Raw genomic sequence first — 20,568 nt, forward strand, 5'->3', positions numbered from 1 at the left:
TTAATATCATTTGAGTTTACTAACAAAATAATAAATTTGTTTTGGCCATGTTTAATTGCCAGATTTCAAACAGTGATATACAGATGAACAACAGATAAATAATATCTCACCATATCATAATATAACTTCACATTATTGTTTCTGAGTATTATGCATTCCACTTAACCTTAATACCATTTATAATATTACTTTGCAAAAGAATAGATAAAAGAATTATCTAAACATAACATACTAAAATGCTTTTACATTTTTGTGGTAAAAACACATACCTAAATAGCACACAGGATTTGTTTCATTTAAAATTTTTTTGTGTTATTTTAGATTATCATATAAGTTAGTCTTCTTATGATTAGAATTCTGTTACGGTTATAGATGCGTTGAAGTCCGAACAGTAATTCATGCACAGGCATGCTTTGTGTCAATATACATATGTCTATGTATAGTTAAAACTTCTTAAACCTTAATTTTTTTTTGTTGGCAAACTGGATGTTGAGTAGGCCCCAAATTTTTTTAAAATAACTTTATTACTGTGTGTGCATACACACACACAGACACACAGATTCATCTAAATTTGAAAAATCAGCTTCTGCCGTTACTATCGGCATAGCTTACAAAAATGCTACACACAAGTGTTATTTTTTTTAAAATGTTTTTGATGTCACTTTGCCTCCATCAACAAACGCCCCAATCCACTCAAAAAACCCAAACACTTGCAGTTCAGTTACTGCAGGATTAAGACTATGCCGAACTGAAGAATTCCACTACAGCGGCAACTGTAATTGAGAACATACAGTAGTATCCCGCCGATGCGACCCCCCTCTGATGCGTCCATTCCGTTTATACAACCGTTTTTTGAGGAACCGTGAAAAATTTGAGCATAGAAAGTCGAAAATTGAGTAAAATCGGCTGAAAAACAAGTCTGTTACACTTTGTTGGGCGCTATGTGTTCACGTTTATTTTGGCGAGCACTGTACTGTAAGCAGGCAGGTATACAAAAGACGGCTAAAAATAGATACCACCCCTCTCCCTCTAGACTGCCCACGCTACCCAATACCGGTAAACTGCGCGCGTCACCTGATAGCATCTACGCGAGCGTCTATTGCCGTCCCGGTCCCGGTCCCGTGCGACAACGTATTAAGTGCTTCAAGTGTGCGTGAGAGATAAGATAAAGAAGGTGAAGAGGGCGAGACCTGCCAGCCAATATATTTGTGGGAGGGGGAGACAGAGATAAAAAAGATCGAGCCCTGCAGCAAGCGGAAGTGGTGAAGATCGACATTTACCGTCACACTCTCGCTAGCTAACGATGCTGCTTACTGGTCGCCAGCCCCCCCCCCCCCTTTTGAGGGGTCGCATCAGTGGGATTCTACTGTATTTTCTTTCATAGTATGTTAGTTCACCCCTTGATAATCACTAGGGACAAGATTTTATTGTTTATTTTTAGTTCAATTTCATTTTTAAGACAAAATATGTGTGTGTGTGTATATACAGTAGAACTTGGATAATTCGAACCTCAAGGGACCAGTCAAAAACTTCGAATTATCCAAAAATTCGAATTAAGGAAGTTCGTAATATAAATAGGGCCAAAACAATAAAAAATCATATTTTCTATTAAAACTCTTTATTGGTTGACATTTTTTGAATAAATACATCAATTAATGCCTAAACGATACATACATATTAAAATGACCTTAAAACTATTGAACTGAAACATAAAAACAACCTATTGTTTTTGAAAAAAAGATGATATTTTGGCCTGTTTTCTCGAATTAAGGCTCTCGGCCATTACAAAAGATTCTAACTTATTCAAAGAGATGAAGTATGAATCACTTACATTAATTCGGCTCTCAAAAAAACGTCTAAGTTCTTTTATGTGATTCATGGCGTCAGCTGCACTCGGCACCGGTTCTTCTTCTACTCCAGCGATCTCTTCTTCCGAACCTTCCCCGTCATCGTCTTGCTTCTCACTGCCGAGCACCTCTGCGATGATTTCGGTGTCAGTGACGTCACCGCACACCGCAACATCTTCATCGACATTGAGAAAGTCTTCGTACGAGATGGTCGGGTCGGCTCCCACATTCTCCCAGCCGTCGACTGCTGCTGGAATGGCTTCCGCTTCAGTGGCTTCCACAGTTTCGTCCTCGGTTTTAACAAAACCTGCCTTTTTAAAACAGTTTTTGATTGTTTCTGGCTTCACTCTGTCCCACGCTTGCTTACACATTCTGGAAGCTTGCAGAATATCGAGCTTTATTTTCAAGGCGTTTCCATCTCCGGACAGTATGTTTTCTACCAGCAAGGTTCTGTAGAAATGTTTCAAATTTTTTATAATCCCTTGGTCCATTGGCTGGACAACAGATGTCATATTGGCTGGGAAAAAAACCACTTTAACACATTTCAACACTGGTATGGTGTTATGCGCAGTACAGTTGTCGATGAAGAGGACCACCTGACACTTTTCTTTAATAAACTTCTTGTCCAACTTTATTAGCCACTTTGAAAACAGGTCGCCTGTCATCCAAGCGTTTGAGCTGTTAACGTAATCCACCGGTTTCGACTTGACATTCTTAAAACAACGGGGATTAGCCGATTTTCCAATCATCAACAAGGGCAGCTTTTCTGAGCCGTCCATGTTTGCTCCGACTAAAAGCGTCACTCTTTCTTTGCTTAGTTTTCCACCATGACATTTTTCGCTTTTAAATGCCAATGTTTTGTCCGGTGTGCATTTAAAAAAAAGGCCAGTCTCATCAACATTGAAAATATTGTTTGGGTCTCTATCTTGGATCATCTCTTCTAAATCTCGCTTCCACTGGCCGGCTTCTTGCTGGTTCACTGCCCCACTTTCGCCACAGACTGCTTTGAACGTAATTTTATTACGTTCTTTGAAACCATCCAGCCATCCAGTGCTAGCTTTGAAATTTTGTTTGCCCAATTCTTTAGCGAATTGCTCGGCCTTTACCCTTATTAGGGGACCACTCAACGGAATTTTTTTGTCTCTGGCTTGCTTGAACCACTTAAGAACACAATTGTCGACGTCTGGGTTATCTGGTTCTCGTAGTCGTTTTCGGTCTTTATCAAATTCCTCTGCACTGCTGAGAATTTTATCTCTATTCTTCAAGAAAGTGGATAGAGTGTTGGGTGGAATCCCAAAGTCCTTTGCGATTTCCAATTTCTTTTTCACGCCTTTGTCCACTTCCCTAATCGCCGCTACTTTTTCAGCTAGAGTCAAAGTTTTATAAGCACGGGATTTTGTAGACGAGGTCGACGCCATGGTTGCTACTCTCACAGTTCACTCACTAAACGTCACTGTACGTAAAAACTACACGTAATCACACATCAAAAGACAATTTTAAATAAGCTACAGTACACTGTATGTTACAAAACAGACGATGCACAGTTGTACAGTACGGAGTGGAGAGGGGTGAGTGTGGAGACACTACTGCTGCATGTTGTTGCTACGCGCAGGCGGTCGGCACTCGGCACAAGTGTGCGGGAGGGGAAGGGTGAGTCATCACACTACAAGCTACCGCGCATTTGGTCAAACGCTTAACTTTTGCCGAGTATTGTTTGTAAAACGTATTTCCCGATAAATTTACAATTTTTTGAGCCGTAGTTTATAATTTATTCACTAAATTAGACGCACCAAAAATTCGAATTATCCAAAATAAAATTCGAATTATCCACGATTTTTAGCATTGTTTAGATACAAAATGCTAGGGACCAAGAGGAAAATTCGAATTAAAGAAGATTTCGAATTAAATAAGTTCGAATTATCCAGGTTCCACTGTATAGATATATATTTTTTTTTGCAGTCTATGGCCATTAGTGCTGTGGTAAAATGTTTCGATTCTTCACTTAGTCTTGACTTTTGACTATTTATTTGGCTTTGTTGACCAGTGTAGATACAACTGCTTTCTTCTGTGCAGCAGATGGCGAGAGGTGGCATTTGGTTATCTGTCTATGTGAGTTTGCAGTACACACTGTGTTCCAGTGTTTCATCTGATCTTTTGCAGACCAGCACAATCAGAAATGAAGGTTTTCCTTCTTTTTCCAGTTCCATAGTAATTTTGATATTGGCCCGTAAGCTGCTGAGGTGCTCCAAGAAGTTGGTTCTGGCTTTGCTCTAAATAAAGAACATGCTATACACTTATCTGGACCAGCCTTAAGGTGTGAAAGTGCTGGATTGATTTGCTATTTTTTAGAGTTGGTCATGAATGTGGTTAATAGTAATGGAGATAGTAGAGAGCCCTTATGGGTGCCTTTTTCTGGATGCAAATGTTATTCCTGCATGAAAAGCATGTATATGTCACACAATGTTTAACCAGATTTAAGGTTTTATAGCAGCTGGGGTTCTGTTCGAGGTGTTCCCAATAATCTAAAGGTTTCTGGAACTGGAACTGCAGTAAAAAGTGTAAATGCAGCTGAACTCAATGAGAATGTCATCTCTTGTCTATGGATAGGTTGCTGAATTGTTTAGTGTCACTTGGGGTTTTGTAGATGTGGGCAGATGAGTTGGCAGAGATATCTGGCTATGAGATGTGTGGGATAGCCTTTTTGGCTGACATTAGGGTGGATGAGAATGATTGATTTGTGTACTTTTCAGTATTTCATAGGATTACAGTGTTCTGCTATCTTTGTCAGCTTTTTTTTCCTTCTTCTTCTGAAAGTGAAATTAAGTAATAATTTTCTTTGTTTTTTTTTCCCAATCTATCTGATGAGGTCATGGCTATTTTCTTCATACACTGAATTTGATGTGTTGTTGATTTTTGCTTTAAATTCTTCAGTGTTGATAATTAAAGTGGCATTTTCCTTGTCATTATAGGACAGATATCCTTATCTCTGCTCAGTTCTTTAAGAGCTTTCCTTTCTTCTTTGCATACAGCTAGGAAAAATTTCTTGATTTGTCTGCCTGATGATTTAGTTAGGACAGACACTGCCTGTTCAGAAGTTATTTATTCTACCATGTTCCACATGTTACTCGATAGTTTTTGATAGCTGTAAGTGGAGACAATGAAGTTCTGTTCTTGTATGGTTAGGTCCCTGTGAGTTTGATGTACCTATTCTTTCTACATGAGAACTTGGCTGGAACATTTGTGTTTTCCATTTACTGCTGGAGTTTTTTATGCTGTGGTGAAGCTGGGCAAATCGGGGTAGCATTGGTGGTCTCTGCATTGCTTCAGAAAGGCAAGTGAGCTAAAAAAGTCTAGCTTTTCTTCTGTCTGAGGTGAGATTGGATGTTTCCTTCCTGTTCAAGGTTCCTAAAGTTAGATTGCAGACTTTTGCAGCTATTTTATAATAACTGGCTTTAGAGGTTGAGTCATGTTGAAGTGATAGATTGTCCTGATATTGGGTCCTGCAGTACAGCAGGTATCTTCAAGGTTGAGGAATCAACTGAGACCTAGAAGATGAGAAGGCTTTGTAGACAGGGTGTATAAATTTAATGGGTTTCAGGAAATGCCAAAACAAACAATTTTTTTCAAGGACCATTTTTCCAGAAAGGCAAACCTGCAAAGTTACAGGTGCGATCAGTTGTGTGGAAATTTGAATTTTTGCACTTCAGGGCTCTGCTCACTAGCTTAGTGAACGTACTGTCGCAGCACAGTGACAATTCTCTGCTCTACAGGAAGCAGGCATCACATTTGTTTATGAATGAATTCAGTAGGTTTGCTCGATTGCAGCAAATTAGTTATTAATATGTTATAACGTTTATCCTAGTGAAAATAACTAAGACAGAAAGGGAACTTATGTAAGTGTCTGTGCACCTAAGAACATGTGCTTCACTGTATGTATATTGCATTGTGTACTTGTCGTGTTGACAGGCAGCTATGCTTGTGGGGCAACCTGAAGAAGAAGCCACTGTGCATTGTGAACAATGCTCACGGCATCTCAGAGTCCAACGAAGAAGCTAACTGGGTCTCCAGCATTGCAGCCCTTGTCAATACAGATCTGGTTGCATCAGGCACGTAGCAGCTCCACTCTTAACTTTTGAAAAAAATACCTTTTAACCCTCTTTTATTTTTAACTTTATTTTAATGTTGACAAAATGTTTAAACATAGACATTCAAATGAGTTGAGGCATCTCTGCCTTAATGATGGCAAATTTTCAATATGTAACGAAGAAGAAAATTATTTTTGCATCTTTCAATTCCACTCCTAAATTATTAGTATTGGTTTTTGTGGGTTGGTAAGTTACGAATTCTGACTGTTACGTAGAACTACAATATAAACAAAGCAATGTAACCAAATGCATGCAGTGAAACATGTTGTGTTATAAAACAAAAATTGTTAAAGCTGTAATCTATTAAGAACAAATAACATTAGAATTGAAAGAAAAACATATAAATGAGTGTTGGTAATGCTGAACTAAAAAAAATGAGAATGTGTATTTGCTATCAGAATCTGGATGCTAGCAGTGATTAGCATATTCTGTGGTTTGAGGTTAGCTTAATTATACCTAAAAAATAAAGTTATAGGCTAGTGCGAAGTGTCTGCCTATTTTCAGTGTTAATGAAATGTTTCAATTGAAAATACCCAGTCATAACCCAAGAAAAATAACAACCTTTTTGATAACATGATTTTCATTCAGATTTTGTTTATTTATTATTGTGAAATTAAATGTTAGATGTGAAGATATTTCTATGGAAATTTAAGAGTTTATTTTATATTGTTAATTATAGTGTTGGGCCGATTCCTAAAATATACCGATTCCGATTCCATTTTCGATTCTTAAATTAAAGGGTCGATTCTTCGAATCCGATTCCGATTCCTTAATTTTTATCTGACAACAGAGTAATATACTAAGAAAAATAAGGTTTATGATTTTACAAATGTAATTATGTTGTGTTTAATTTTCTGTGCAGAAATTAACATTATATACAGCTTATATAATGTTAAAAAGTATGTTCATTACCATCAAGTTACGCTACCTTGTATTTCTAGCACAATTTGGCCTTTTAACCTTGCATATAGTTAGACGAAACACGTGTTCAAACACTGCCAATAATCAAAGATGTCTAATGACTTAAATTGTAAATAATGTTATAACTTAACAAACTTTAGATACCTTACATTATCAACTCAATTAATTAATTGTAAAAAAAGAGGGTTTGTACGGTTAGGTTAAGAATTTTATTTTCAAGCACAACTAAATAATGATCCAAATAAAATGTCAATATAACCTCGTTTATACATATTTCAAGGGACCATGGCGAAAAAAAATAAAAAAGGGAAATGTAAAAATAAAACTTTATTATCTCATTATGATGGAAATGACAAACAAATATGCACCACACTAAAATAAAATGTCAGAGATGCTTACGTTTTAATATATTACCTAGAACTTAATTATCTCACTTGGTGAAAAGAATAAATCCATCCAGTCTTGCAGTTCCTCACAACCGTAAAGAGAAAATAAATTTTCGGTTCTTGAGTAAGAAAGTTCTGTGCAATTTTTAGCATCTCAAATTTTTCACATTTTATGGTGAGATTTTCTTACACAAAATATTTAAACTCTTCAAATAATCGCGTGTTAACATTTAATTCATTTCAGAAATTTATCGGAAACAATTCTGTTAAACTAACACAACTACTTTCAAAAGATTGTTTATGTTTGCCGTTTGGTAATAAAAATTTACGAACGTTTCCGCAGCAATGTTTGGAAATTCAGACTTGCCAACTGCCTTTCCAAAATATATCTAACGTAAAACGAGCATCGCTGAACACGCACAAGAACGCCGATTTAAAGCAATTTGGTTATGTTGCTTTTAAACTTATTTTAATATGGTTGCAATAATCCACTATGAATTTGGGTAAAATTTCATTCAAAAATTATTTCATTTTAATTCTTTAAAGTTTAATGTGTAGAGATGTTCACGTTCACGTCACCAAAGATTTTGTTCATGGCCGTATGGTTTACCATGGCAGGTAGCACAAAAAAAAATTAGGTTGTTTACAATGGCAAATGTAGCTGCCGTGATCAAGTAGTTAACGTTTACATTATTTGCCGTTTACATTTACATAATTTTCTTTAAACATTTATGGTTTTGTCTAATTATTTTTGAAGGTTTGCTATTAAATGCAGTGCTGCTGCAACGTAATTTCCTAAAAATGCTTTCGCTTAAAGTGGGAAAGTAGATACTGCATTTGTACAGTAGGGAAAATGGCGGTGCAAGTAAATAAATACGTTAATCACCGTAATTCGTAAATCAGTTCCGTAAAAAAAGATTGTATTATGTAGTTTTAAAAATTATATTTGCATGCATTTTAATATTTTCTTACGTTGCGTAGATTATGTATTTTGCAAACTTAAAAACAATGCAGGAATTGGTCATGGTCGATTCCAAAACCATTGTATTCTGAATCCCACGATTCCAGTGGAATCGGTGGAACCGACCGATTCCGGAATCGGAATCGACCCATCACTAGTTAATTATGTTTGTACGAGATCCAGCCACGAACAATCTAAACTTTTATTTATATTACATCAACAATAGACATTACAGCATTTACATCACATAAGTTTGCAATCTATCCTGAACTGAACTTATTTTAAAATTATTTTATGTTATTTTGTTATTTAATTGTCATTTATTGTAAGTTTATTATTTAATATTACTTACCTGTATCTTGCTGCTTACATGTGTATGAAGGCCGCCGGATATGGTCTTACAGCAGCCAATCAGCAACCAGATTTTAAGTTAACAATAAGACTTTTGTTCAACAGGGAGGAAGTATTAGAATATAAAAAAGAAATGTCTGAGGCGTACATCGTAAGGCTTAGCCCGACGCCGCCGTGTAGAAATTTTGATATTATATAAAATATTTATTACGTGTTTTGATAATATATTGTGCATCACAATCTACACTATACCAAGGTGTGCCGTGAGTAAATGTGGCAAGAAGTAACTATGTTGTACGTAATTATTTCAATATTTCGATGGAAGCCTAAGCCATCGCCATTAAAGCCACGCTTCTCTTAGTAATGCAACTTACCAATTAATAACTTCATGGTAACTTTGTTTTGCATTACTAGCAGTGCTACATATGGAAGATAATTGTAATTAAATCAGTTATAGCTAGGGCATGGAAAATTTCGGTGTTTTCAGTATGCAAAAAGCAGTACTTTCAAATTAGAAAAGCGGTGGTTTAAAGTCGGTATTTTCGCTATGCAATGGAAATTTTACCGGTATTTTAAATGTTGACTAAATTGTGCAGTTATTGAATATAATAGTTTACATATTTAATAAACGATCCATGTATACTAGGAATATACTAATATGCATAATAACAGCCAATTAAATCCAAAACAGTTAAACAAAACAAACACGTTGCTATAGATGTTTGCAACTACAAATTTTCTTTTTTTTTTATGGCTGCCAATGCCACATGCTTAGCCGACTTTAGGTGTTTGTCAATGGAATCTTTTCTATCCCATAAAACTTTACAGTTGCAAAATTTGCACATTACTGTGCTATTGTCAGTACAATAAAACCCATGTTTCTGATACTGATATGCTCGTATTTAATGGAGTGGAGGAACACGAACAAACCCCAGCGCACAAATGAGAAGAAACTTAGTGTGAACTATACCCCAGATCAATTTTGAGCATCAAAACCATACACGAACACGGCTTATGTAAAAATAAGGTAATTATGCTGAAACACAAGACTTGGGTTAAAGGATACTTTAACCTTGTGTGGATCAGGTAGAAAACATTCGGCTATAAACGAAAGAAATAAGAACAATGCTATCCTGAAATGCTGTGACATGTTTTTGGAGTAGATAATCACAGCGACAGACCGACAGGATGCGCTCCTGCCCTTGCCGTCAGCGATGTTTATTTTGACAGCTCAAGCAATTATCTTTTCCACTTCCCTTCGCTGCGTAAAAAAAAGAGAAAAAAAACATGCTGACAGTTTCTCACGCAGAAGGTTGAAATAAGGGAGGGAATGTGTTAAAATGTTAGTTGGAAAAGGAGGAGGGGGGGGATTGTTTTTACATGGTTTGTGGCTCTGGGAGGGATGAGCCTTGAAGAATTAGCAGGGGATGGGAGAGGCAAGCATCGCGTCACGTATGACGTCAAGCCGCCGGGCGGGTAAGATAACATGACAGCTGAGATGGCTTTTCGTGCGATAGTGGACACGCCGAGCTCGGCTAGACACTGCCGTGTGGACAGTCTAGAGGGGTGGTATCTATTTTTAGACGTCTTTTGTTTGCCTGCCTGCTTACAGTACAGCTCTCGCCAAGATAAACGTGAACACATAGAGCCCAACAAAGTGTAACAGACTTGTTTTTCAGCCGATTTTACTCAAATTTTCGACTCTCTGCTCAAATTTTTCATGTTTTCTCAAAAAACGGTCATATAAACGGAATGGACGCATCAGAGGGGGGTCGCATCGGCGGGATTCTACTGTAATGGTACTTTTCGGGGATATATTCTCAGTGTAATATAGAAATGTTGTGGTTTTCGCGAATGTACTTACTTTTCGCGTTTTCATGCGAAATTTGCGCGAATTTTCACAAAATTTGCGATCGCGAAAAATTCCAGGCCCTAGTTATAGCATTTTTAATTAACATTTTGAGGACATCGTAAGTTGGAATAATATACCAGAGGTCTGTTTGTCAAGTAATCATCGTGAAACCTGAACTAACTAGCCGTGGTACATTATAATTATTAATTGTGATACAACTGCATAAAGCTAAATTAAGAAATATTTAAAGCTGAGTTAATCTTTTCTGGACCTATTGTAATTCCGAACGAACTTAAAGAACTTTTGAAATGATCTATCGCACCGTATCTCCTGTCAATTTGATCCAGTTACACATCACCAGGTCTGCCTTAATCACACTAAACAACAATCATATATTTTTATTTTTATTTTTGTCAATCTAAAGCAAACTTCATCAACGCCTGTGTTCTTGTATATATATTAGTTCTTAGATCATTGTGAGCATATATGCATGTGTAAGTGTAGTGTTATCATTATATTAAATGTGTTTCGTGTCCTGTGCCCCAAACCATCAAGCTCTTATTACTACAGTGTGTGTGTGTGTGTGTATGTATGTATGTATATACATATATATATCCTATACTTTTTCCACACCATTAACATATTTTATTATATTCTCAACCTATCTCAGTTATATTTGTATTTATTAGCAATTTATGTCAACTGTATCAAACTTCTGGATGGTATCCACTGGTGATACTGATCGATCACAGTACTACACGATAAGTAAATCTGTACTGACAGAACAGAAGAAAAACTGCGCCCAACTATAATTTTAATAATAATATATCTAAATACAACGAGCATCAGTACAGAGAGAAATTTGTCTACCACAACGTGGAATTGTAACGAAGTATCACACCAGTAACAATATTTCCAGTACAACCTTATCCATGTTTTTAGTGTAGCACTTAGTGGGAGAGATTTTTTTAATTAAAACTGGAACCGGAACCAAAAACTGTGGTTCATTATGTAAAACCAAACTGGAACCGAACCGACCAGTTAAAACCAAAACTGCACAGTATTATTTAGAGATGTGCGAGTAGTCCTTTTCAAAAACAGAGACGATATCGAGACAGAAATACTAAAATTCTCGAGAATCGAGACGAGATTGAGATTTTTTCTTATTTCAAAATTGAAATTTGGTGTCAGTGAAGTTTTCCTCAACAAGATTTTAGATGCAATAAATTGGGCCCACCCTACTCTTTCCTCTTGAGTTCTTTGTAATTCTTGATGTGCAAATATAAACAGTTTTACACGTATAAGCTATTTAATGAAATAAATGAAAGTACTCTACTACATATACGTTATAGTATAGAATATAAATTTACAAAAATGAATCCACAAAAATAAATAGGCCTGCACTGTAGTCACATGAGCATTTCAATTGGCCTATTATTGAAAACAGTCAACTCTATTTGGTAGCTCACATTTAAAATCTGCTGTTTAAAAAGACAATCTGCTCTATATTTTCGGCCAACAGATTCTCTCTTCTGGATGTAACAGTGTTACCAGCACTGCTGAAAAGCCTTTTGCTTTCCACCTACATGGCTGGTATGGCCAAATATTTTCTTGCGACTCTGGCAAGAGCAGGAAAACGTGACTGGTTCTGCTGCCACCACATAAGAGGGTCACTTGATCGGGGGATAACATTTTCACCAAGATAAATGGTAAGTTCATTTTCAACTCTTGGTGACTTTACTGAGGAACAGCTTGATTTCTTCAGATGTTCAAAAGTATTCCACAGAGAACAGGTGGCTTCAACTGTATCTGATGGATTTTCTTCTGGAACAGGTGCTGTTTTATTATCAACAACCACTTTGAGATCTGAAGTAATATGCTGCATACAAATAAGTTTTTCGTGGTCTTGCAGCAAAATGTTTTTGAAGCGTGGGTCAAGTACCATTGCAATCATGTCTTCTTTTACTGTTGTGTACAACGGAAACCTAGATTTAATACTTTTCTGAAGAGAGATAGCAAATGCAATTCCATGGTTACTTTGATCTTCAACATAGTTAGAAAGTGTTGCCTCAATGCCATACAGCAAAGGTATTTTGGAAGAGATAGTGGGAAATTTAGAGTAACACAGCTCTCTTGTGGCTTGTTCTATTGGCTGTAACACACTTACTACATTAGCAGCAAGCTTCCACTCACTCAATGTGAAATTTTCTACTGCCATTGAATCTCCTAGATCTGCAGATAAGGGTACCTGCTGCTGAACAAGGCGGGAGAGCATTGTAAACTCACTATTCCATCTTGTCAGCACCATTGGTAACAGATCGTGTACAGGTTTGTTCAACTTTAGCTGCAGAACATGAAGCATTTCTCAAGCAATATTGCTGTGGCGATAATGTCCCACGATTGCCCGGCCTTTTGCTAGAAGGTCTGCAACACTGTGTTCACTTTTAGCATCTTGAACTGCCAACTGTAGTGTGTGGGCAAAACACCGTGTGTGAATCCATGATGTTTTGTTTATGGCAGCTGTGAAATTCTTAGCATTATCTGTAACTACATACAATGGAATTGAATTGGTGGGAAAATTCCATTTGTCTATAGCTGCTGTCAGCTTTTCTTGTATTGCCAGAGCAGTGTGCGAACCTGAAAAGTGGTAATTTCCAAGGACATGATATTTCAACTCAAAGTCTTTTGTCAAATAGTGACTTGTGAGAGAAATAAAACTGTCCTGCCTTGCGGATGACCACATGTCAGTAGTAAATGAAACAGACTGAAGTCCATCATCAACATCTCTCTTTATTTCTTCTGCAAGTTTGGCTTTTTCTTCACGGTAAATTTTTTACAATAGACCTGGAAAATGTAGTGCGAGATGGTACTTGATAACCTGGTTCTAATTCATTGAGCAGTCCTTTAAATCCGCGATCCTCTACAATGCTGTATGGCTGAAAATCACATGCCATCATTACACCAATTTTCCTGTCAATTATGTTTTTTTCTAGCTTCGCTTTTTGTTTCTTTGTGAGACAGTCTTGGATTGATAACTGTCTATAAGGATTTTCTTTTTGTTCTGCAGCTTTTTCCTTTGTTAATTCCAAATAATTAGGGATGGGACGAATCCACATTTTGGTCGAATCCGAATCCTTGTTCGAATCCTCAGTGTTTGTCATCGAATCTCGAATCCCAGTCCCACACTAAACTTCACATGTTATTAAAAAAAATCACACATTTATTTTAAAAAATTACATAGGCCTATGTATTAAAAAAAATCACATGTGTATTTATAAAATTATAAAATAAGTGCATAGTGTATACACCTGATATAAAATAGAGACAAATAACCTCAAAAACTACACACGTAAGTTTGCATCTGTCTAATTCTCTGTTAAATTAATCCTTCCTATGTTTTCAATAAAATACGTTTGTATAACAGACACCATTTTATAAAAGTTAGGTTTTTTTTGCAATGTTATATTATTGAATGTTGGAAATGATTGAGTAGTTATGCTAATTAACAAAATGCAGCATAGTTTATCTTATGTTTGTGCTATTTCCGATACCTTCATAATATAGTTTAGGTATACAATTTTCTAGAGCTGGACGAACCTCAGTTCTCTGGTTTCGAACCGAACCGAACTGAATCAAACCATAGGAAAAAAATTTCGAGCCGAACTGAACCTCATACAGAAATTAATTGTTTTCAATTAAAATGAACCGGCCACCAGCATTTTGGTCTTTCACTGAATGGTGAGAACGAAAGGTTCTCCAGCCATATGTAAATTTAAAACATTATATAGGTTAGCTTTATTAAAACATTGCAAAACATTTTATAAGTAAAGTTTATGCAATAAATAATGAAGGAAATAAAACAGTTTATAGAAAATCATTTTGCATTTAATTTCTTTATATATATAGACACACACACACACACACACTCTCTCTCTCTCTCTTTTAATTCATGAATAAGTTCCATCTAAATTTCAAAAAGACTATCTTCCTTTTTCAGTGTACACTAACCTTCATTTAAAAAAAATATATTATTATAAAGATGACGAACATTCAGCATAAGGCCACATAACATATTTTTGTGGTAGACATAACCTAAAATTTTTAATAAGTAAAACTTTTTAATAGGACATTAAAAAAAAAAAAGTCGAATGTGAATTAAGTTACCTATCTACATTACAAAACTCGCTGACTGCAGTTGCTGTTTTCTTGGAAGAATGCTGCTCGTCAGAAGAAACTTTAAACATTTTTTGGGGTGGTTCTGGGTCATATGGGTCGACATTATATTTTCTCCATTTGGAAAACTTAAACGACGTAAACCTGCTCATCGCAAATGACCTCAAGAACAATAATATTGTAAACGTAACGTAAGAAGTGTGGTTATAGAAATTTGCGTCGGAAAAAAGAAAACACGAGAAATAATGATGGCTGCCGCGACTACGCTAGTCAACTTAGTACCGTACTGTAAAATTTACTGGCCAGTACTTTTAATACACAAGATTAAATTTTCAGTACCTGACTGTTATAACCAAAAAGGCCAAAGAAAATAAATAGATCCCAGTAATTTACGTAATCATTTCCTACCGCATTTGTCTTGTGTTAACTTGATCACGTTAGTTTTGCCGAAATACGAGAGTTCTCGTACATGCGCTTTAGTTTAACGTATGGGGTACGCAATCTTTGGTGATTTCACAATACTTCTCGTACACGCACTATAGTTAAAGCTATAATAGACAATACCTTTGGCATTTGTACGATAGTTTATATTACGTAGTACGAGAAATGCATACAAAAATCTCTAAAGTAAACAAAAAACAAAGCGCGCCTATATGAAAATAATGCTATGCGAGTTATGCGACGATTAATAATTTTATTTTTATTTTGTCTGCGCTTGAAACTGTTGAGGCGACGATTATGCGATAAAAGTCGGAATATTACAAGTAATGGAATTTTGTTGTGCTGTTTTGTGAATGGTCTCAAATGGGGGTTAGAAAATTAGAAAAACGTAATTTTTTTTAAACGAACGTACGGTTTTTCGAATATATTTTAAGAGGTTTCGAACCGAACCGAACGTAAGGGTTCAGTTCGGTTCTAAATTATCGAACTTTGACCAGCACTATAATTTCAATTACTACCTAAAACTCTTAAAAACCCACCTCGAATCCTACTTCGAATCCCTCCTCGGATCCTACGAATCCTCGAATCCATAGGATTCGGTATATTCGACGAATCCAAGATTCGAAAATCCCATCCCTACAAATAATCCTTTTTGGCGGCTGGATGAAGATTCAAGTGTCGCAAGAGACCACTTGTTGAACAAGTCAGCGTCTGAATACGTTTTTTGCACACTTTGCACTCACTCTCTTAACCTTTTCGTTTTTCATAAAATTTCCAAATGTGCGACAATTTACGGTCTTGAACATTTCCAGAACTATCAGCCATTCTAATAATTAAATGTATTAGTGCTGAAAATAACTGAAAAAAAAAAAAAAAAAAAAAACTGGTATCCTTTATTTCCTGGTAATTTAAATTAAACTTGACCCCAAAAAGAAAATAAACAAAGTGTTGATCTCTTTCCATAGATTACGGGACACACAAACAGTGAGTGTTCACTTCTTGCCGTATGCGTGCCGTTTTTGCTAGCGATCCAAGCAACGTTCTTTCAAAATATGATATATTCTTAAAGTGCGACATGTATTGGTGTTCGTTTGAATTGTGAAACATCACTGTTTTGAAAAAAATTTACGTGAACGTGGAAAATAAACGATATAACATACACTGTGTTATGTCGGCATGTGGTAACTGATTCAAGTTTTTATTTTAAGTACCTAGTAGCTCTTTTTTTACGTGTAAATAAAAACTTCGCTTTATTTAAATGCATAAGTAGACAATCAGAGCTAAGCAATACAAATTCTCGAAATTCTCGGAAATTCTTAAATGTTCTCGAGACGAAATCGAAAATATTTTGATCTCGATAATTTCTCGATATTACCGAGACTCGCACGTCTCTAGTATTATTATTAGTTATACAAAAATTACCAACACCCTTTTACCGAATAAGTTTCCCTTACATTTTAAAAAAGGTTGTGTTTTTCACTTAAAGTAGTATTGTCATGACAATAAGTAAGTTACTTGGGCAAACTTTGAAAGTGGCGGAGCCATGGCCATTTGTATGTTGCCTGTTCGCGAGTATTGAGTGCTCAAAATTTATCACGTTTTTGCTGTGCATAAATAGTTGTGTTATATTCTGTGAAACTTCCCTTATGTGTTATAGTGTAGGCTTGTGCGAATATTTGAATTTTGCATACATATACGAATAATAAATTATTTGTATTCGATTTGACTTGAATACTATCACTTTGAAATAATAAATATTCGTTTGCTTACAAATACTTGACATAACATGCCTTATGAGTTTGTCACACACTATCTTTTACTGTGGAGATGAAAATACCCTTTTTTGATGTTTATTGGGACTTCATAATCAAAAAAATAAATATTAAGTAATGTTTTAAAAATACCACAAGTATTCAAAGTTTTTTTTTTCGCTACTGTCTCACTAAACAGAACGGAAATAATCGCGTAAACAGTTCCAAACACAGAATATTTTTTTAAATTTCAAACTTGAAAACAAAATATTATTTATATTCTTTTCATCACATGCATCAGAAGCAGGGGCGTAGCCAGGGGGGAGTTTTAGGGGTTCAACCCCCCCCCCCCCCCCCTTTAGCACCAAATCTTTAATTAATTTCTTAGTCATCACTCAAACAAGATTCATATTAAAATAATAAAATTTTTACCATTACAATATTTAAATTTAAGAACCAAAAACTGCTAAAATAGCACTATTTTACACCTTAAAATCCAAATTTTCCCGGGGGAGGACCCCTGGACCCCCGCTTTAATACAGGGGGGGCATGCTTCTTAACACCCCCCATACACAAATCCTGGCTACGCCACTGATCAGAAGTGGGAGAATAAATCAACAAAAGTTAACAACCATGGACTACAACACCATAAAAATGAACACTCCATTTAGATAGGCATTAAAAGAAGTAAATTTTATAGTTTCAATGGTGTGAAAATTGATATTCACAATCGAACTACCACCATGTGATACAGTAGCAGGTAACTTGCTTTATATATCTATAACAAAACAGATGTCGCATCTCAAACCCAAAGAAATTAAATAGTTTAAGATTCCAGATGGAATTAGCAAAAATTGTCTACTAATTTGGAAATGCAGCTTTAAAAAAAAAATCACTTTTTTCTTTAAATATATTGCAATGTTGCAATCATACATTTTCCATATCATTATTGTTGCTGACTTAACCAGCCTTTCACTTTAAGTATTATTTGTTTAATTTCCCAGAAGTTGTTAATTGGCGTGGAAAATTTTTTTTCTGGAATTCTCTCTCTTACTATTCGAATTCGATATTTGTAATCACAAATTATTTATATTAAAATTCATATTCAATACGAACCAAAAAAACTGATATTAGCTCAGGCCTAGTTATAGGAAACTTCTGAATAATGGAAAATTTTTATATCACTAGTTGAATAACATAATCTCTTACAGGAAACTAACTTTCCATTCACAGACAGTCTAAGAAACCGATTCTGACACTTGAAATAAACAGCCAAAAATGAATGTGTCAGGTCTCCATTGGCTAACAGTCAGTGCCTGTTTGTTGTTTAGTAAAGCTGTTTACATTTTTTTCATCTGCATTTTGTGTTATTGTAAGAGTTTTACAAGTTTCAATTCCAAGGTTTACATTGGTTAGTCTTCTATCGAAATGCGAATTGTTAAGCTGCATATTTCTCGCCTTCTCCCATTAAATATTAACATGATTTAACGAGGGAACAATATAAAGTTTTTCAGATGCTGGATTGTAGGGAGCGTGGACAGTTGCCTCTCTTAATATTCCCGGGTATTAACTTTCCATTCTGTCGTATTAAAATGGTGTGTCACAAGTATTAGATTTCTGAACTTATACTTTTTCAAGTAAGCTGTTTTCAGAGCTGAGAACACATTATTACACAGACAACACAGCAACACATCACAAGCTTTGCCAATAAAATTAACACTTTTTTTGTTCATTATGAAATTTTCAACAGTTTTTATCTTATACATTTTATTCCTGGAATGCACTGTTTTCAAGAAATGGCCTGAATTAAGAAACTTTTGGGAGATGTATGAATTTAAATTTGCACTTTTTGAAATCATTTTAGCACTATTACAAGTTGTTCTTCTTGCGAGAATATCTTTTCTCATTTTCGACTCTAGTAGTAGCAATGTTTCACTTCACATACTTAAGTTTTTTTTTTCTATTTAAATATTTAATGTAAAATTTTGTGCACCATGTTTTTTTCCAAATAGTGATGCTTTTCAATAGTGTACTTACCCCTTTTAATTTTCTTGCTTAAGAAGCACATTTTGTTAGGTTTTCCCATTATTTTCTTAAAAGAGTTTTACTGTAAATAAATACAAACAAAACTTTTGTCGAAAGACTTTTATTAATTTAAAGCAGGCATGTCATTAGTGCTATCCAGCTATCATTATCTTCCAGTATTTATTTATCTCTTTGTTTTAGTAAATAAAACTCCTACAAAATTATATTATAGTTTTAAAGTATAAATGCAAATAGATTTTTTTAAATTTTCCTATAAGAAGAAATTTTTGAATTTATATTTCAGACACAATTGTTTTGTACTTTCAGCCAATAAAAAGCTTTTAACCTGCAATAAATTATCACCTAATAACAGTACTTTCCAAATTACATGATTTACATGTGTATATACTGTTCCATGGGCCACAATGTCAAATTTAGTGAAGTAACAAGAGACGGATTATAAACAAACTAATTTTATAGTAAAGAAAAAAATTTGTTAAGCACAAATAATATCACAGTAATATAATTTGTTTCATGTAATTTCTGTATAATTTAAAAATGAAATATTAAAAATAAAAACGAACACAAAATATCCATAATCAGAATAAAATCAAATTTCAATACATACGTAATTGACAGGCATGTGACTCGGGCTCAAACAAAACAAAAAAAAAGGAATTTCAAAAAGGAATTTGGTTTATTAATAAATATTCAAAACCACGTGTTCTTTAATTCTTTACATATATAATTTAATCTATTCCAGCTGTACTCTATTATTACATACGAAATCAGATTATGTGTAGAATTCTTAGTTCAGTAGCATAACATTTGCCCTGGTCATATTGCTGCAGCTTAATTTCATGGAGCCAAAACAAGCAACAAATGATATAACTGAATAGATGGATCATACATGACATGTGGCAATGTCTGAAGTTCATATTTGTTCACGTGACTGTGCTAATGTAGTAGTGCTCTGAGTTGGACTCAGCCTGTGAGTAAAAGAGAAAATGGTGTGGTGTGTGCAGGTTCGCACGACGGGCACGTGAGGCTGTGGAAGTGTGGCTCCGGGTTCCGGGAGCTGACGTGTGTGATGCAGGTGCCAGTGACGGGGTTTGTGAACGCTCTGTGCTTCACGTCGGACGGGAGCCACCTGATAGCGGCCGTGAGCAAGGAGCACAGGTTTGGTCGCTGGTGGACGATCAAAGAAGCAAAAAACGCCATAGTGATCATACCTCTACTCAAGAAATAGCAAGATTTTGTAATTTTATTAATAAATATTTGTTTCTTGTTAGTACCATTCAGTTCTTTCTTATTATCATGTCCATTCAGATCAACAAACCTCTTAGGTAGTTTTCAAAGAAATACTACCTATTATAGCCGTTACCATGGTGTGACTTCCGGAAATTTTTATATAGTTTTTTTTTTTTCCTGGTCCAAAGACCCCAAAACCATGTCAACTCAAAAGTTTATATATATATATATATCACAATTTTGTGTACAGTAAAACTGCCACAATTTTTCACAAATCACTTCCAAGGTTGGCTGATTTAAATCACAATGGTTTAAAACATGGTTTAGATCAAGTTTTTTAAAAATGTATTTTTAAATAGAATATATTAATAAATTTTAATGAAAGGTGTAATTCCACTGTAATAACATACTTTGCTCATTAATTTTTCTTGTGATACAGGAACAAATAATTATAAACTAATCAA

At 35.2% G+C, this 20,568-nt stretch overlaps 1 protein-coding gene across 1 annotated transcript in view; it reads left to right on the forward strand.

The window, feature by feature from the left end:
- LOC134531062 (U3 small nucleolar RNA-interacting protein 2) overlaps positions 1-20,150 on the forward strand; it is a 49,577-nt gene extending 29,427 nt beyond the window's left edge. Inside the window, exons 7-8 of the mRNA XM_063366580.1 lie at positions 5,814-5,953; positions 19,879-20,150. Coding sequence (XP_063222650.1) covers positions 5,814-5,953; positions 19,879-20,102 — 364 coding nt within the window. The 3' untranslated portion in view covers positions 20,103-20,150. The remainder of the gene's footprint in view (positions 1-5,813; positions 5,954-19,878) is intronic.
- Positions 20,151-20,568: the final 418 nt, after the last annotated feature.

The sequence above is a fragment of the Bacillus rossius genome, chromosome 3 (assembly GCF_032445375.1).
Source record: "Bacillus rossius redtenbacheri isolate Brsri chromosome 3, Brsri_v3, whole genome shotgun sequence".
Classification (NCBI taxonomy): domain Eukaryota; kingdom Metazoa; phylum Arthropoda; class Insecta; order Phasmatodea; family Bacillidae; genus Bacillus; species Bacillus rossius.